Here is an 18,222-nt window from a genome sequence, read left to right on the forward strand (position 1 = left end):
CAGAGATAGATTAGGTGGATTTTGAACATTTCAACTGGAGTTGTTTAGACAACAACGTACATTTACACTAGATGAAAACAGGGGCGGGGGTATATTGCATTCTGCCACTAAGATGGAGTGAATGAATTTTGAGTTTATTATGTAAACTGGCAGAACGCTAACATGGTTAATTGGTGAATGAACACAAGATAGCCATCGGAGTCAAAATGAAAACTTTTCGTTACTGTGAAAGAATTGGCTGAACCGGATGGCATGATACAACATCAATGAACAATCTATACATTTGATTTAATTTCATGATTCCACGTATTTCTCAGTGTTTTGTGAATAGTCTTGAAATCCGAGAACTGTTGTCCGAGGATGATAAAGGAACTGTTGAGAACTCGGAATCAGGCTGCGCAAATGGTGGTAAATTTCCTCGAGGGGCTATAGGACCATAATTTTGCGCTGGAGAAAATGTTGGTCCAGCAATACCAGATATGCTAGTTCCATGATCGGGCACCAGCGAACCGACCCCAGCAGCATTTGGACTCCTTCCTTGCAAATCTTCATAGGATTTGCCTGTATCTTCTTGCCCAGATCCCCTCTTTTCCCTTTCTTCAGTTTCCTTGAGTAGAAAATCAACCCACATATCTGCAAAGGACTGTAAAGACGTATACTTGAGATGAAAATTTGCACTTCTCACCAAGCAAAATATACACGTGAAAAAATGATAGTGAGAAAGCTGGTTATCTTTTAAGGATGGGAAGGACACATCCTTTCCTAACAGCTAAATTCATGTATGCACTATCGATGCCTGACTAGAGGCTGTCGAATGTTATGTGCCAAAAAGGCATTCGCTAGAGAAAAACAACCCGCACACCACCACCAAAAGCGAAAAGGGTGTTCACTTTACTGTCAAGTCTTGACTGCAAAGCATCCCGAGTCACAGTGACCACACCTAAAGACTATTTTCTTTAACTCAATCATTCTAGTGAATGGGGCTGTCTTCACTCATTGGACAGTACACAGCAAGATGCACAGAAAATAAAAAAATCAAATCTTCAACTCATAGTGAATTCAGATTCAGATCAGAACATATCCTCCAGGGGAGTATACTAGGTTCTTGCAGCAAATTTGTAATAAGAGGATTGATGGCTCAGGCTCAAGCTCAGGCTCAAGCAAATGCTAACAGACTCTATTCTATTCAAGTTTCACTAACATAAGCTCAATGATGAGCTATAAAATCAATCAATAACTGGGCAGAGCTTCAGTAACCCGCCACTTGTCTCAATGGTGCCCCAGATTATTATGTTCTGAAGAACACACTCTGTATGAGACCCTAGAAAGAGGAGTGAAAATAAAGCTACTTGTACAAGAAGATCACAAGGCTTATAAAATTATCACGCACTTAATCACAGGTCAGTAATTAAACATCAGGAACGAGGTACAACAACCTACCTGGTTATCAGATGTCAAATTTGTCTGACTATCAGCTGCACTTCCTCCCAAGATTCCACCAACTAGGCGACCAGGTAGCCCCAAAACTCCACGAACAACACCTTTGCCACCTTGTTGAGCTGCACCTATTCTTTGCTTGTCTTCATCGGAGAACCCAAGCATTCGAACCATAAGATCTAAAACCTAGAACCCACCACAAGCATAAACCATGTCAAATTGGATATGGGTGTCTAAAGTGATGAGAATCCTAAGCAATAATCTTTCAAGCAATTACAATAGCAATGCTACGTGAGATCAGCAATAAAATATCGATTCTTTCCAAATAAAGATTTGTTGAACTTGATATGTCTTTTAACCAAAAGGTTCCCCAGCAAACCAGGGAAAAAAAAGACATTTACTTAGGGTAACAATTTCCTTCTTGAAGAGATGGATAAGAATGCCTAGATGTATCAGTGGATAAGCTACTAAATGAAAATATAACAACAAACTACTGGCATGGTATAGCAGGGAATAAATATTGCTGACAAACATAACATTGAAAATTGAGTATCTTTTTTTGTTTAATCTTCTATCCTGTTCGGCTGTACTCAGAAATCCATACCTCTTTGCTGTGGTTTCTCTGGAAGAAGGTCACTAGTAATTTAATCACAATGCGCCTGCAACAAAAGCCAGTCCTACGTTATAGTTTGATATTTCCAATCCCAATGATGGATACATGTATAAGCTATCTCAATAACTTGCAGCTGTGGCTGTGATGTAACCCATTTATAACTAAGTAGCAGACTGGGATACAAAAATATAATAAAAAATCCAAATCACAAAAGAAACAGGCTAACCTGTCCACCAGAAAATCAGAATCCATGGACATCCTATTAAGTCTGGTCATGCTCTGTTCAACAGCACGACGGAGCTTTTCATTGTCTTCCTCGAGCTTATTCACTCTGCTCTTCCCTTCTGCAAACTTTCTTTCGGTATCTGAAAGCTTAGCCAAAACTACTTCTTTCTCCCTCTTTGCTTCCTCTGTCCCTCTCTCTGCTTCCTGAACGGATAAAGGCATATTACTCTCCAGAAAATGGGTAAACAATAACTTTTACAGAATAAAGTAAACCATTAGTTTCCAGGTTGGCAGTGGAACATGCATTAGCTTCAAGCAATATTCAAAGGCCAAATGCAACAGCAACTTCATTCTTAACAAAACTCAGGAACCTGTAATGTTGCTGTAAAATGCATACAAAAACAAAAATACACTACAAGCACTTGAAAACAAATGGGGGTAAAGCACACACTTTAAATTAGATTCTCTTTTCAAAATTAATCAGATAAATTCAATGACACAATTTGAATGCACAGCCTATAGACATACTACAAGCACTTGAAAACAAAAAGGGGTAAGGTACCTCTTTTCAAAATTAATCAGATAAATTAAATGACAAAATTTGAGTCCAAAAATAGTCAAGTAAATTCCAGGAGAACAAATTCAATGACAAAATTTGAATGTACGGCCTATAGATAATGCTGTGCACATGAGAGTATCTCATTAGCCAAGACTTCAAAACCTTATCAGAACAGAAACTTAATTCATGAAGAAAAATTAGGAACTCATAATGATACTTCGAAATGGATATGATAACAAAAATACCTTGATAAGGATTTAAACATTCAATGGGTAAAATGCTTTGACCTTTCAACAGCATAAGAAGATTCTCTTCTCAAAATAAAAGAAAAATCTTATCAAGGAAATCAAAGACAAAATTCAATTGCAACATCAGTGGATAAGGTTGTGCATGTGGCTTATAACATTAGTCCAATGCTACAAAACCTTGCAGAAGCCAATAGACTTTGTATATTCGTGTAAGAACATCCCTCTAAAAGAATAATCTGACGTTGCTCATAATACAGACATCAAATTCCAGTTACGCAAGTATGAAGACATCTAATTCATATCATGAGACATTTAGAAAACTAAAAATATCATACATAAAAAAAATTAAGGATTTTCAGTAACCTTTATGAACTATACGATCTGAAGTAATATGAGCAGTTTGACAACTTTAAAATTTAAAGGTTTAAACAACCAAATAATACTTGGAAGGAGAAGGAAGGTAAGGGCATACTTTCAAAAGTTGAAAATGCTTAGCTGATTCTTCTCTTGTCAAAGCAAACTGCCGCTCCAAATATTCCTGACAAAGTAATAATAACAACAATAAGAAGAATAGTTAAAAACAAAACAATTTAGAGACAACAAGACCAGAACATGAAGGAAACAGAAGCGAAGATTACCTTTGCTTCAACTTCAGCAAAATACTGCCCAAGAGCAGTTTGAAGATTTAGAAGTTCAACATTTTTTGATTCTATTGTGCTCATACAGTTTGCAAGTCTTTTATTCAAATCTTCAATCTTTTCTTTGGACTTCTGGATTTCATTGTTGCTCATCATTCTGACTTCCTCCTGGCCTGCAATTGCCTGCTTTAGAGCTTTCTCCAAATGTAATATTTGAGCCTTTTGATATTCATTACTCTGACGAAGTTCTTCAACGATCTTAATGTCTTCATCCATTTTTTCTGATTCTTCAGATTCCTAGACAGCAGAAGAAGTTTTAAGGACAGAAAACTTGATAGCCTGCATTTACTTTTATAATATGCAAAGGATCACAAGATCCAAAAAAAAAACACAAATAATACCAAGACAAACATCATACATTTCATTATCTTTATATGGAGCCGCTAATTCAACACATGTTCAAGAACACTATATGTCAACATAAGAGAATTGACACAGCAGACATGAGTACATGGTATAAGCTTCGGCATGAATATTTGGAGAGTCAATTTTGGCACAGGAAACTGAATTTACTAAAATATCAATGCATCTTCAAAAGATTCCAGATGAGAAACCATTGAATCATGTTTGCCACATATAATAGTTCAGAACTTTGACACAAGGGTTTGAAATGTTCCCAGATTATGGAAATGAAGTTGAATTTATTATTGAACTAACATATCAAAATAGCTCTAGAACTCTTGAAGTGCAACAATCAAATCATAATGAATGTATGCGCTAGTTAAATTCTCTGTCCAGAGATTTCCTGTAATATTAACCATAATTGTAAAAGTATACCAGTGATTGCAATTATATCAGCTGGCCATCATTTCTCATCATTTTTAATTAATGTAGCACAGTTGGTCATTTACATCTCTAAGGCCATGTCAGTTTTATAGAAGAGAGAGCACTTTATGATGCAGCATATCAGAACTGTAAAATGAAACTTGAAATATAAGCAAAGGTCAATGACTGATTGGAACAATAAAATAAAGTAATGGAGCCATATGATATTAAAATAGGAAATGGAAATTTTAGGATAGCAACCTTTTCCAACAAATGCTGCTTGAGACGGGCCAATTCTCGCAATGCTTTGTCCTTTTCATGGCATGTTTCCTGCAAATCTCTTTCCAATTTTTGCAACAATAGCTCCACTTCCTCCTTTCTAGGAGAAGTTGTGGTTGAATCCATTTTCTGGGAAAAACATTAATGACAGACAGGATGAGGATGATTATGATACCAATAGTAAAGATTTGTGTACTCGAATAAACAAAAGAAGTGTGGTAGCATGGGCAGTGAGAATTGCTGATGTTATAGCTTTCTCTCTCAACTAACCTCACATGCGTGTGAGAAATAGATAGATGCCCGTGTGTGGGCACTTGAGGGCGTGCACCCATACAAGTGCGTGCAGTGAGAGAGAGAGAGAGAGTCAGTAAAATCACCTCATCTGGAGAAGTTTTGTCAGGAGAAGAGTTCCTGCTCCTTTGCAAAGTACCCTCAAGTTCATTCTTCGCCATCTACAATATAGATGAGAAGTTAAGGAACTCACCATGGCAAAAGCATTATGAATTATGTGACATACATGGCACACTGCTTGCATGGATAACATTTTGAAATGAAACTAACCCTGAGATTAGCATTCTCCTTCTCCAGGGTCGCAATGACTCTTTTCAAATTCTTAACACTGTCATCGGGATCTGCATCTTCCCACCTACTCAACTCCATCTGCAACCGTCTTATCTCTGATGTTTTTTCATTCAATTCATCATGAATTTTGTTCACATCCATTGAGGTCTGTAAATGGAGAAAACATGCCAAATAAAGAACACAAGTCAGAGCTCAAATCAAAAGGAAAATATAAAAAGTAATGAATATTAATGCATGGTAAGAAAAAGAAGATGTAACACAAGCAGGATTTCCAAAAGCATACAATAGCATAAAGAAAACAAACATGAGGTCGTCCTAACTGACAGGAAGTAATGGGATATTCAATAAACATGTACATGACTATATTCTATAAAAGTACAGAGATTATAAATATGCAATCCAGAACATCCATATTTCTAGAAACTCCTAAATTCCACGAGTGCTTAATAAAAAGGACAAAGAAAGAAGAAAGAAACCAAAGTAGAATAAGAATAAACGTGAATGTAGGCATGGCATCATATTCTGTTGAAATTATGAGCATCTAATATAGTAAGGCATTCCAACTATCCATGTCTGTTTTCCCATAAAAAAAAATAGCAATAAACAGGCTGTTCCTGTAAACTAATGCACTCAGCCTTCTCAAGAGCCATCAGAAATCCCTGGTACCTCCAAGTCAGGAAAATTGGAGCAATTAAACTACCTATATAAAGTACAATCACCAAGTTCAATCTCATTACCCTCAAGATGGGCAAGAAAAGATCTAAGTATCAACAATATCTCACTAACAGTGACCGGTGCAATAAGCTTGAACCTTAAGACATGGTCCATAAGCAACAGTTGAGAAAATGTTCACTAGAGCCACAGAATCATCAAATAAAATTGCACTCACTTTGTGCCTGTCCATTTTTAGAACCCTGAGCTCCTCCTGAAAAGATTTGTTCAAACTTTGTTCCTCTGAATGAGTGTTGGAGACAGCAACCAAAAAGGCAGAATCGAGTGTAAATTTTTGGTTAGTAATTCATGCAAAATCAAGAAGAATTCAAAAAGAAAAAAAGGAGAACATCACACTAGTTATTTAAAGTGAAGAGTCACACCTTGCAATTTTAGCTCTATATTTGCTAATTTGTCTTGTTCCTTTTCAAGTTCAGTTCTAAGCTCTATTATTTGCAACTCATGAGTAGCTTGCATTGCTGCCAGGGACCTATTTTTCTCCTCCAGTAAATCTACAAGCTCCTAGAAGGCATTCATATATCTGTTGTCAAGTTCATTCATTTAAAACACAAATACAAAATGAAAAACATGATTGGCTAGTAGACAAGTACAAAATGGGTGGATCTACTGCTGAGTTCGTTCATCAATCAGAACACGACAAAACAATCGGAAAAAAACATATTTGTATTGCAATACATGTAGCAAATAGAAAAAAATGGAAAAGAAAGGGGGCGAGGGGTACGCCCACAAATTTGAAATTGGGAATGAACTTTATAAACAAAACCAGCACGTAGAGCAGGCAAGGCTATACAACTGACAATAACAATCCTCTTACAAACCTCCCAAGTGGCATATTCTTAAAGAACAGAGCAGGGTGCAATGTGTCATTACCTTGTCCTTCTTGGCTTCCATCTTACTCTGAATCACATCAGGTTGAACATCATGTAATATTCCATTGCCTGTTCCATCATATTTTGGAAAGAGCCCGTTTTGTATTTGATTACCACCACGGTTCTTTGCTTGATTTGCAGATTTATGTGGTCGTTTGGGTGACTGGTCACCACTGCCCTGTAAAACAATATCAGCCTATGCTTCGTAGCTTGTTGGAAGGAAAAACAATACAGAACATATACCATGGTATTTCAATCCCATAGCAGGAGAATCATGCTCAGAAACATATATTTTTCACAAAACAATAAAGCCAAAAACTGAATAGAGAGAGAGAGGCAGGTCAAGTTCCAGATTAAAAGGATGTCATCCAAGACAGCTTATTGCATGATGGGCAAAGGAAATACATGAGGCTGGCATAATTCTGAAATAGGTATTTAGTAAGATGAAAAAATCAATTGCAAGCTTAACCCATGCTTCACATCTATGATTTACTTGTATCTAGATAAAAACAGTAAAGAAATCAAGTAATATGATTTTAGATATTTTCTGTCAAGAGTCGTGTTGCAAGTGATGTGATTATATGTTCACTCCTAACTAGTACCTCAACCAGATCGTAACAACGAAGAATGAAAATCAGCATTATACATTGTTTCTATTCAAATGTTAAGGTGGTCAAAACTGCAATGTGTTAAATCCCACAGAATTGGTTGGTCCCGGGTTTCTACAAATATTAATTGGGTAAACTTAGTGGCCAACTGCGGAACAACTCGATAAAGAGGGGTGTATTACACTGGTCAGATAACCATGTACCAAGACTTAGTACATAAACTTGACAGAGGGGTGTATTTTTACTCAGGTCATAAGTCATGCACAATACCTGCAGCAAAAATAACATCAAACAGTATCACACTGTTAAGTTTACTTATATATGATGGAAGCAAATTATCAGACATAATCAGCACAGACCAGATAGATCAAACTTTCAATTCAAATAATGAGTTTTAATTGAGATTTGAATAACCACCTTCAAAGCATTGATGCTACTTGCTGATATTCTTAGATGCTCAGTTCTAGACACATTGAGAGGCTCCTTTGTTGCATCCAAATTTTGCTTCAGTGAACCATTTTCTTGGTTCAATCTAGAAATCTGGTCCTGTGAAATTGGGATAGAAGAGCAGCAGGTTTAGTTTTCAAAAGCCCTTCAAGATAGAACTAACAGAACTAGGGGATGAAATGAGAGCTAGTGAGCCAAAACTATATACTAGAATCCTAGAGAATGATCCTGATAAGCATTTGTTTATAATGAATGCCCACAGAGTAAACAGAAACAGGGTCAATAACTATGAAATGAAAAGTATTGGATATTAATTCTGGACATGCCATGTCTTGCCAGTAAATAATTTTCCTTCAATGAAATGTGAAGGTACAGCATAAATAAAAAAGGACATAGCATTTCAATGTGCAGAACAGACTTAGATCTTCTCATTGTTCCTCAGTAAATAATTTTCATTTTTGGTATTTCATTAGTAATGAGAAAAGGCAACAACTAACCAAGAAATCAATTTATTTTCTGCACCAAAAAAAAAATGATTATCAAACAAAGGGGCATTGACCATGTACCTCCTTCTCTTTTAATATAGCTGCATAATTAATAGATAGTGCTTTAATCTCCCCCTCAGATTCCTGAAGCCTTTTGATTTGTGCTTTGTATTGTTCAATCTACAAGAAGCAAAAAACAATAGCAAACACCAAATCAACTAACCAAGTATTCCTCATTACATAAAACCCCACCCTAAGTCACAACTAGATCGCTACTAGCATCAAATTGTCAAGAAAATCAACTCATTTAACCTTGCTCCGCAAATAAACATTTTCAACCTAAATTACTTCCATTTACAACTATCACTGATCCAAATACTTCTAAGCTAATCAACCACAAGCCTTGAGCAAAACCTAAGCTTGCCTGCTTTCTAGCAGGTTATTAATGTGGCCAATGATTTGGAGAATACGACAAGATTAATATCTCATGGTGATTCAATTAAAAGATAAACTATATTGCAGTGCACTTTTTATACATAACTGAAGTGAGGATCGCATAATCCCTAATTAATTCGGAAACACGATAATTCTTAGATTTCCTTGTTTCTTAATCAAAATTCAAAACAATGAAAATCAATATCAAGTTCGTGTTGTTTTGGAGCCAATCATAAACAGCTATCAAAAACCCAATCACGGAAACACATTAAACAACAAATACCTCAAAATTGTACGGTGAGCCATTCCCATTCGCACCTAGAGCCCGTGAAACCGACTTCGAATGAGCGAAACGGTGCGAGTTCCTCCGGTCAGAGACCGGAGAATCGTAGCCATTGCTGGAGGCATGGATCTCGAGCTCGTCGTCGTCGTCGTCATGCACATCAAGTGCAATCTTATTTAGGTTTTGCTTCAAATTCTCAATCGAGCTCCACATCATTGAGTAATTGAAAAATAAAATTATAGTAGTAATGATACAAATGGAGGAGTAGTGATTTTAGAGAGAGAGAAGAATGGGGGATTTTGCAGGTAGATCTGAAATGGAAAGGTGCATGCAAAATAGAAGAAGAAGAGGAAGAGGAAGAAGAGGAAGATTTTTAATGAAAAAGATTAATTTACTAAAAACTGCGTTGCGTGAGAAAGGCAGTGAATCTCTTGTTAGTTAAGGTGATTTTGATTTTGAGGCGCTGGTATGGTCCCTTGTCTCTTGTAATTCTTACTGGCCATTGGAATGGCGACGGGGTGAAGGTCTTCGAGTAATACAGTTTAATTTTTTACCTCTCCAGTAATTAAAGACTTAAATTTGTTTATTTGCAAAGGAAAAAAAAATGGTTGCATTTTCTTCTTCTTTTGAGAAACACAGTTTCTTTGTATCCTCTGTATTGAATTTATTTGAGATTTTATATTTGAAAATATCTTAAGTATAAAGAACTAAATTTTAATTTTTTAAAAAATTAGTATAAAAATAAATTACTATACTAAAAATCAAGAATTAATGTTAAAACTGCCTTCTCCAAAATATTATTTATCTTTCTCTTCAGTTCTGTAAATAAATAAGATGAAGGTGGTAAGGATAACATAAAAAAAAATTGAATTGAATTTAAATTATATATTATATTTAAATCCATGTATAGTAAAGATTCCAAATAAAATGTTTAATTAGCATTATCATATATATTTATGGGAAATTATGTGTTATCCCTTAAAGAAAATAAAAAAGAGAGGAGTAGAAAGTAGAATTAATAAGTAAATTTAAAGATATCGATGGTGTTTTTTTTATAGCTAAAATTAAGGTTCAAATTTGAGATCATAAAAAAAATAAATCTTTTAATTTTAAATTTTTACAATTAGATTACCTATTAAATAATTTTAAATGTTATATATTCATCATATAGGATGGGGTATAAAATTGGTTGATTTTTTACCATATAATGGGTGAAAGATTTCAACAACCTATGGGTTATAAAATAAAATAACAGTTTCTCATATATGTCATAGCATCTAATATTTTTTTCAGCTGCAGTTTTGACTTTGAAATTTAAATGCGTAGATTAACTACGAAAGGTCGGAAAAATTATTAATGTAATTGTTTTTATTCTTAAAACTAGTTCTTTAAGGAGCTTGAGTGTTTGAGAGTTTGGTAATGGTTGCTTTTTAAATAGCTTTTTGTGCTGAAAAGTATATCAATAATTTTTTTTATTTTTTAAAAATTATTTTTAATATCAGCACATAAAATGATCTAGAAAATATAAACCGTATTTAATTTAAAAAAAAATTAAAATTTTGTAAAAAACAGTTTAGACCGCAGACCAAGTGTCAAACGGCCTCATTGACATTCCTTTAAAAAAAACCGACAAAAAACTGATTTTATTCATTAAAATAATCTTCAGCTATATCGGCCGCACTATCCTGCGAGTCTATTTCTTCCGTGAAAAATGATGTCTAGCTATCACAAGCGTATTCCAAATAAATAAATAAAAAACAATGCGATGTATGGAAAATGAATTATGCCTTAATAGAAAAAATGATAGCAGATGAATTATGTCTTCAGAACAGAAATGATAATAAATGAATTATGTCTTCGAGGTGGGAATGATAGCAGATGAATTATGCTTCAGGGTAGGAATAATATCAGATGAATTATGTCTAAGAGGTGGAAAAATGCTATGAATAAAGATACACTTTCGTAGTAGTACGTTTTAATTGAAATTGAAATTAGCCATAATCATAGAAGCTAAAAAGTATTAAAACACACAAGTTGCATGTCTCACATTTGAATCCTAAAATTACTAATATTAATAATTACTAAAAATTTATATAATAATTAACTTTAGAGTCTCAAAAACTTAGTAGAGATGCGTATAATCTAATCCGAATACTTTAAATAAATAATAATAAAAAAAGAATAATTGATGAATATAAATGCTTTAAAACATGAACTAAAATTAATAAGTGTTGAGATAAATTAATGATTACTTAATACGCATAAAGTACTAGTCTCAGATATTGAAATGGGTGATTGAATATGGTTGATGAGAATTCCGAGCCATGGTTATGGAAATAAAATAACGTTGGTATAATTGATGTAAAGCATGTATCATAGGTATTGAGGTACTCCAACATAAACTTTTGGAATACGGGTGTTCATTATTATATCATGTATCATAGGTATTCCACCTATGTTGTGTGTAGTGGGATAGATCTGAGTTGCTCCTGGGTGGCCATGATAATCTCATTAGGAATTTGATAGTTTAATTACAGTTATTTTTTAAATAATTTTTTATATTAAAATATATGTTAATAATATATTTTTTTATTTTTAAAAAATTATTTTTGATATTAGCATTTTAAAATAATTTAAAAACATATTAATTTGAAGTTAATAAAAAAATCAAAAAATTTTAAATTTTTTCAAAAATATTTTTAAAATATAAAAACAAATAATCCCTTGTGTTCTCATTTGTTGAGTAAATTAACGAAGATGAACATAGGTGGATAAGGACGGTAGAAAATTAGTCACTCTTCCTCGTGAGGTTTCCATGTTATCATTTATGAAGATACTTTTTTCAAGAAAATGTATGGACGAGAAATGATGCAGCTTTTTATTCAATTAACACGCTACTAGTTAAACCAAAAAACTTTGTTTTATTTTCCTCGTATAATAAAATAACTCTTCGATATCTAAGTTAATAAACAAATGAGTGATAAAAAAAAAAAAAAAATCTTAGTTTTTTTATGTCATTTTATTTTATGCGCGGTAAGGATATTTATACACCTGCCACCCAAGATTTACCTAACTATGCCATGTCATGACTATCTAATACAAGTAATGTAATAATTATTTTTTGTGTCGATTCATATTGAACTAGTGGCTCATTTAGTGATATTGGTAACATATATTTGTGTTGAGGTGTTGTCTAATTAGAAAACCATCTCATGTTGTTTTAAAAATATTTTAAAAAAAATTAAATTTTTTTTATATTTTTATTTATTTTAAATTAATTTATTTTTAATGTTTTTAAATTATTTTAATATGTTTATATCAAAAATAATTTTTTAAAAATAAAAAATATCATTAATATATATTTTAACATGAAAAATTATTTAAAAAACAAATAATCACACTGATAAACAAATTCTAACATGCAGCATAACTGCATTCTTGTGAAAGCTAAGAGGACCCTGGATCATGGACAGAAAAAGGTTGGAGAGGAATTTTTCTCCAAAGGAAGCTTAGATTGGAGGAAACTGTTAATATGTAATAGGATTAAAAGAAAAATTGACGCATCACGACATCCAGATGCTGATATCTTCATACGGGTCATTTTCTCATCTTACATTCTATAAGAAACGATGTATCCTGCAAAGTGTAAGAAATCAGTTGAAGAAGGAGCTGAAAATCACCTCGATAAGTGTGCACATATCATTATTCCTGCCATGATAATGTATAGTGGTAGAATTCAACTGGTAAATTTGCTACAGAATCATATGCTCCGCCATAGATTTGACCTTCAAGTCCTCATTCTTCAGATGGACCACGCACTGCAGCAGAGCCTAAATTCTCCTTGCTCTCAATTTCGTTACTTCCACTCATTCCATCTCCATCATCACTTGTACTTTTGAGTGCAACCCACTACTCTGGATTGCTTTCCTAGATTCCCCAGCGGTTGCAATGGCACCCTTGGCAGCATCTATTTCAGCTGCAGCCATTGCTTTTGTGCTCTTCTTCCTCAACCACAGCTCGAACTCTCTCAAGAAACTTGTCGTCCTCCTCTGGGAGAAAATGTCCTGCGTACAACCAACCATAATAAAAGGTACAGATAGATGCTATGACATTACGAGAGTATAGAGAGAGATGGATTCATTGCCGTATAAGGAATTGTCGATATCTATAGAGAGAGAGAGAGAGAGAGAGAGAGAGATGGCGAGAGTTATCAAGCAAGAAACTAATTGCGGAAAAAAATTGTTTTAACCCAACAACCATTGCTTCTTGCTTACAATTTCATAACTTGCTACAAAGAGAGGATTGACGAGTTAAAGATTTCATGGAAAAAAGAAATTGTTATCATATTCTTCACTCCTTCAATTCAAGCAAGCACTGTGATCACGAGTGCCACAGAGGTATTGTATCAAGCAAGCGATTCAGAATCAATTGTTTGGCCACTGGGTCACATACAAACATAGCAGCATCTTTAATGTTTTAGCAAGAACAAGAACATATGAATTATGTATTTTTGGTAGGCAAATAAAATTGAAAGAGAACAAGTAATCTGTACGTGCCTCTTTCAAATGCCACAAATCCGAGGTCACTCCCAAGTCCCAAATTGTGAAATGAATTCCACATTGCTGGTTAAATACGAAAACAAAATCATGCAATTGAATTACAATCCTTTGGAGAAGAAAAGGGAAAAGCAATCAAAACACAAGGAAAAAGAAATAAAAATATATGTATAATAAACAATTGTACATGGAAACAATAAGGTCAGGATGGCCGAGTGGTCTAAGGCGCCAGACTCAAGTTCTGGTCCTCGTGAGAGGGCGTGGGTTCAAATCCCACTTCTGACAATCTTTTCTAAGATTTTGAATCTTTCTACACTTTTGTTGGTCTGCGCTGTCATTGCTGGGACAATGATTTTCTCCATATCCCAAGTTTCCATATTAACAAGATTTCTAACATTATTTCTAATTTACCTAGATTTCGTTTATTTTTGTGTTATAAAAATATATTTTTTTAAATTAATATTTTTTGATATTTTTAAATTATTTTCATATGCTGATATATAAAATAAATAAAAATAATAATATTTTAATGTATTTTTAAATGAAAAACATTTTAAAAAACAACTATTACCACACTTACAAACAAGTTTTTAGTGCATACTTACGTCGCCGCCATAAACTACGAGTACCAAAATTTGAAAGTTCGACAAGCTTGTGTTTGGCATTCCATTTTAGAAATATTTTTGAAAAAATTTAAATTTTTTTTAAATTAATATTTTTTTATATTTTTCATAATATTTTCATATGATAATATCAAAAATAATTTTTTAAAAATTAAAAATATTATTTTAATATGTTTTAGAATGAAAAATATTTTAAAAAACAACAAATACCATGTTCTCAAACACACCAAAAAAAAATGAATAAATATCTATTTTAATTAGTTATAGTACTTATCTATGTCCACAAACAAAAATAAAATAAATAAATAAACTCAAAAACTCTACGAAATTTAAACCTAAACTCTAGAATGAATGAACAAAACAGAGCATAAAAAACTGGAAATAAGTTAGATTAGGAACTAAACGTATGTATAACATCTCCTTTAACCTCTTTTTATATTGATTTTAAAAAAAATAATGCAAAATTAATTTTTATCTTTTTATTTTAATTACTCGCCATAGAAAGAATAAAAAATTAGTGATTTCTTACCTTAAAAACTAGATTTTAAAAAATAATAATAATAAATTGTTCAAGAAATGGAAGGTTACTATTCATATTATTTAGGAGCTGATTAAAAATATTTTTTTATAGATCAAAAAATTATTTTCTTACAAATTTAAATCCAAGTTTAAAATAAACAAAAAAGTAAACTCCCACCTAAGGCCTGGGCCATGCGAGCTAAGTCAAATGCTCCCATGTGGCTTAATCTCAAATTTACTTTGATTAGATTTCTTTATGACTTTTTAATTTTTTATTGTATAACTATTAAAAAATAATATATTTTTTTAATATAGGATAGAAGATTTTAGATTTTACAAAAACATGTTAATCAAGTTAGATTAGGAACTGTTCAGTGTGTATAACATCTCCTCCTTAACCTCCTTTTATATTAATTTTTAGAACAAAAAAATAATGCAAAATTAATTTATTTTTTTTTTTGTCTTACTTACTGGCAATAGAAAAAATAAAAAAATTGGTGATTTCTTACCTTAAAAACTAGAGATTTTTTTTTGAAAATAAATTGTCCAAGAAATAGAAGGTTAGTATTTATAATGTTCATTTATAGGAACTGATAAAATTTATTCTTTATGAATCAAATAATTATTTTTTAACAAATTACTCAGGTTCAAAATAGACTTAAAAGATTAAAAAAAAAAAAAAGTAAACTCAAACATGAGGCTTGTGGCCATGCCAGAGCTAAGTCAAATGCTCCCATGTGGCTTCTCAAATCCCTTTTGATTACTCTTTTATGACTTTTTAATTTTTCATTGTATAACTATTAGATTTTACAAGAACATTTTAATCAAGAATTTTTAAAATTAATTTTTTATTCACTCACCATCTATGTCAATTATATTAATATTTTATTTTAAAAAATTTTGTTGAAAAAGAATTTCTTATAAGCTTTAACGTGTAAATCATGATTTTTAAAATAAAATTCTAACAATCGCCATCTGTTCTGCAAAGATTGGTCAGTTTGGCAGAGTCAGCCTTGTGTGCGTGCACGCGCGCTCGCGCTCGTGAGAGAGAGAGAGAGTTAATCTTAACTAGTTGTGTTTCGACATTTTTTGTCCCGTAGACTATCGTTAAAGAAGTTATCTTCGGACTCCTGCATCATTTGAGGTCTTCCTCTTAACATGTTCTACTGTTTTTGTTTCGGAAAGTTTATAGGTGACGTTGTGCTTCGAGAATTTCAACTTTCAATGAACATATAAATTATAAATGATGATTGTGGAATGAGTTTGTCAAGAGATCTGATACGAACAGGAGCATAGAACTGATGAACAAGATGTGATCTGTTGTTCACTACAGTTTAAAAATTCATTTCAGAAGAGATTAACAGTGTAAGACAAATTAGAGGCAGTGGGCTAAAGGTTAACACACAAGCCAACTTTTGGAATGGATGATTTCTATTTAACTTCAAAAATTTAGTCTGCGTGATATTAAGAGGCAAGGAATTGGGAAAAAGTAACTGTTAAGGCAAGGCATCATTAGAATACAACCTGTTGTTGTTAGCGTAATCACATCCCTATACTATAAAAGCCAAGCTCCTCAAACACAATGTAGGGGAGTTAGTTTATCCCTCATTAGTACTTAAGATGGCATTACATTCAGCAATCAAGTTTTCAGTTTTTGCCGTAGTAATTTTTTTTTTAGATTCAAGAAAACTCCATCCCTCAAAAAACACACTTTGTGGATTTAGGTGATCGAGTAAAATTCTGGCTGTTCCAGACTCTTATAAAAAGTACACACCCTGACTCGAACTCAAAATTTACTGTGCAGATTTCACGCTACATCCCTTGAGGACCTTCGTATTACTAATACTGGCAACAGATTCTGATGCTGGAGGGATAGCAATTTACTGGGGTCAGAATGGAAATGAGGGCACCCTGACACAGACTTGCACAACCGGAAATTATGAATATGTAAATCTAGCTTTCCTGTCAACTTTCGGAAATGGTCAGACTCCCATGATTAATCTTGCTGGCCATTGTGATCCATACAGCAATGGTTGTACCGGCTTAAGTTCTGAAATAAAATCATGTCAAGCAAAAGGTGTCAAGGTCATGCTTTCTATTGGAGGAGCTGCTGGTAGCTACTACCTTGCCTCCTCAGAGGATGCGAGGCAAGTCGCAGTTTATCTGTGGAACAATTTCTTGGGGGGCTACACTTCATCCCGCCCCCTGGGGCCTGCTGTTCTAGATGGGGTTGACTTCGACATTGAAGGAGGAACAAAACCTCTACTGGGATGATCTTGCAAGGTACCTGTCAGCATATAGCAAGAAAGGTCAAAGGGTGCACCTAACGGCAGCTCCGCGGTGCACATTCCCTGATGCTCGGGTCGGAATGCCCTCAGAACCGGTCTTTTCGATTATATTTGGGTCCAATTCTACAACAGCCCTCCCTGTCAATATGCTTCTGGTGAGGTCACCAATCTTCAGGACGCATGGAAACAACGGACTTCAGCCATTCCAGCCAGCAAGATTTTCTTGGGCTTACCTGCATCTCCCGAGGCAGCAGGCAGTGGCTTCATTCCTGTCCCTGATCTCACATCAAACGTGCTTCCATCCATTTAGGACTCTTCCATGTATGGAGGCGTGATGCTGTGGTCCAAGTACTACGATGATCAAAGTGGATACAGTTCTTCGATTAAAAATGATGTCTGATCTCAAATTTCTGTCAATTCTGCGTGGCCGTTTTGTGTGATGGGTATGAGTTGTATTTCCATATATGCTGATCTATCTTCTACATATGTATCTAGTTTCTTTGAAGCATCTCTCTTCATGGTTTCATAATTCTTAACAATTCCTTTGATAACGTTCAAACTGAAGCAAATATTGTTACCATTGCAGAAAAAACTGAAATTGTAAACGAAGATCAAGATCACAGAAAAGGACGACCCTTGTCGCTCAAACTATTTCTCTATGCTACTGATTTTTCTTTTAACTTCTCGAGTTTTCCTTATTTGTTCACTTAACCTTCCGGTTATTAGCTGATTTATCACATAACTCAAATTAAATATTGATAGTACCGATGTGGCAGGAACAAGCTTCAATCCCAATTCCTTAAGGAGCTGACAAACATCTTTTGAAAAATAAGAACCCACTAGTTATTTTTACTTGTGTCTTGTCGGCAGATGTGAAAATGAAGTCTCTGAAGTTTGCTGGTTTATCCATCACATATTCTGTCAAAGACCACAGTAGTGGTAGCCAATGAAATTCATTAAAGATGATTCAG

At 33.8% G+C, this 18,222-nt stretch overlaps 1 protein-coding gene, 1 non-coding gene and 1 pseudogene across 2 annotated transcripts; 2 read left to right on the forward strand and 1 right to left on the reverse strand.

Annotated features, from left to right (window-relative positions):
- Window positions 1-118: 118 nt before the first annotated feature.
- Window positions 119-9,782, reverse strand: LOC118057677 (golgin candidate 4). Its single transcript, XM_035070316.2, has 15 exons — window positions 9,266-9,782; window positions 8,629-8,727; window positions 8,033-8,161; window positions 7,009-7,185; window positions 6,501-6,639; window positions 6,296-6,360; window positions 5,386-5,553; window positions 5,202-5,276; window positions 4,807-4,953; window positions 3,721-4,017; window positions 3,555-3,620; window positions 2,277-2,479; window positions 2,042-2,096; window positions 1,441-1,623; window positions 119-643 (listed from the first exon to the last, which is right to left on the reverse strand). The coding sequence occupies exons 1-15, from the start codon at window positions 9,479-9,481 to the stop codon at window positions 314-316; spliced, it is 2,349 nt and encodes a 782-aa protein (XP_034926207.1). The 5' UTR covers window positions 9,482-9,782; the 3' UTR covers window positions 119-313.
- A 3,112-nt stretch (window positions 9,783-12,894) lies between these two features.
- Window positions 12,895-17,876, forward strand: LOC118057820 (acidic endochitinase-like; annotated as a pseudogene).
- Window positions 14,023-14,106, forward strand: TRNAL-CAA (transfer RNA leucine (anticodon CAA)). The gene has a single exon. It is a non-coding gene; the product is annotated as a tRNA-Leu (tRNA).
- Window positions 17,877-18,222: the final 346 nt, after the last annotated feature.

This window comes from Populus alba, chromosome 2 (genome assembly GCF_005239225.2).
Source record: "Populus alba chromosome 2, ASM523922v2, whole genome shotgun sequence".
Lineage (NCBI taxonomy): Eukaryota > Viridiplantae > Streptophyta > Magnoliopsida > Malpighiales > Salicaceae > Populus > Populus alba.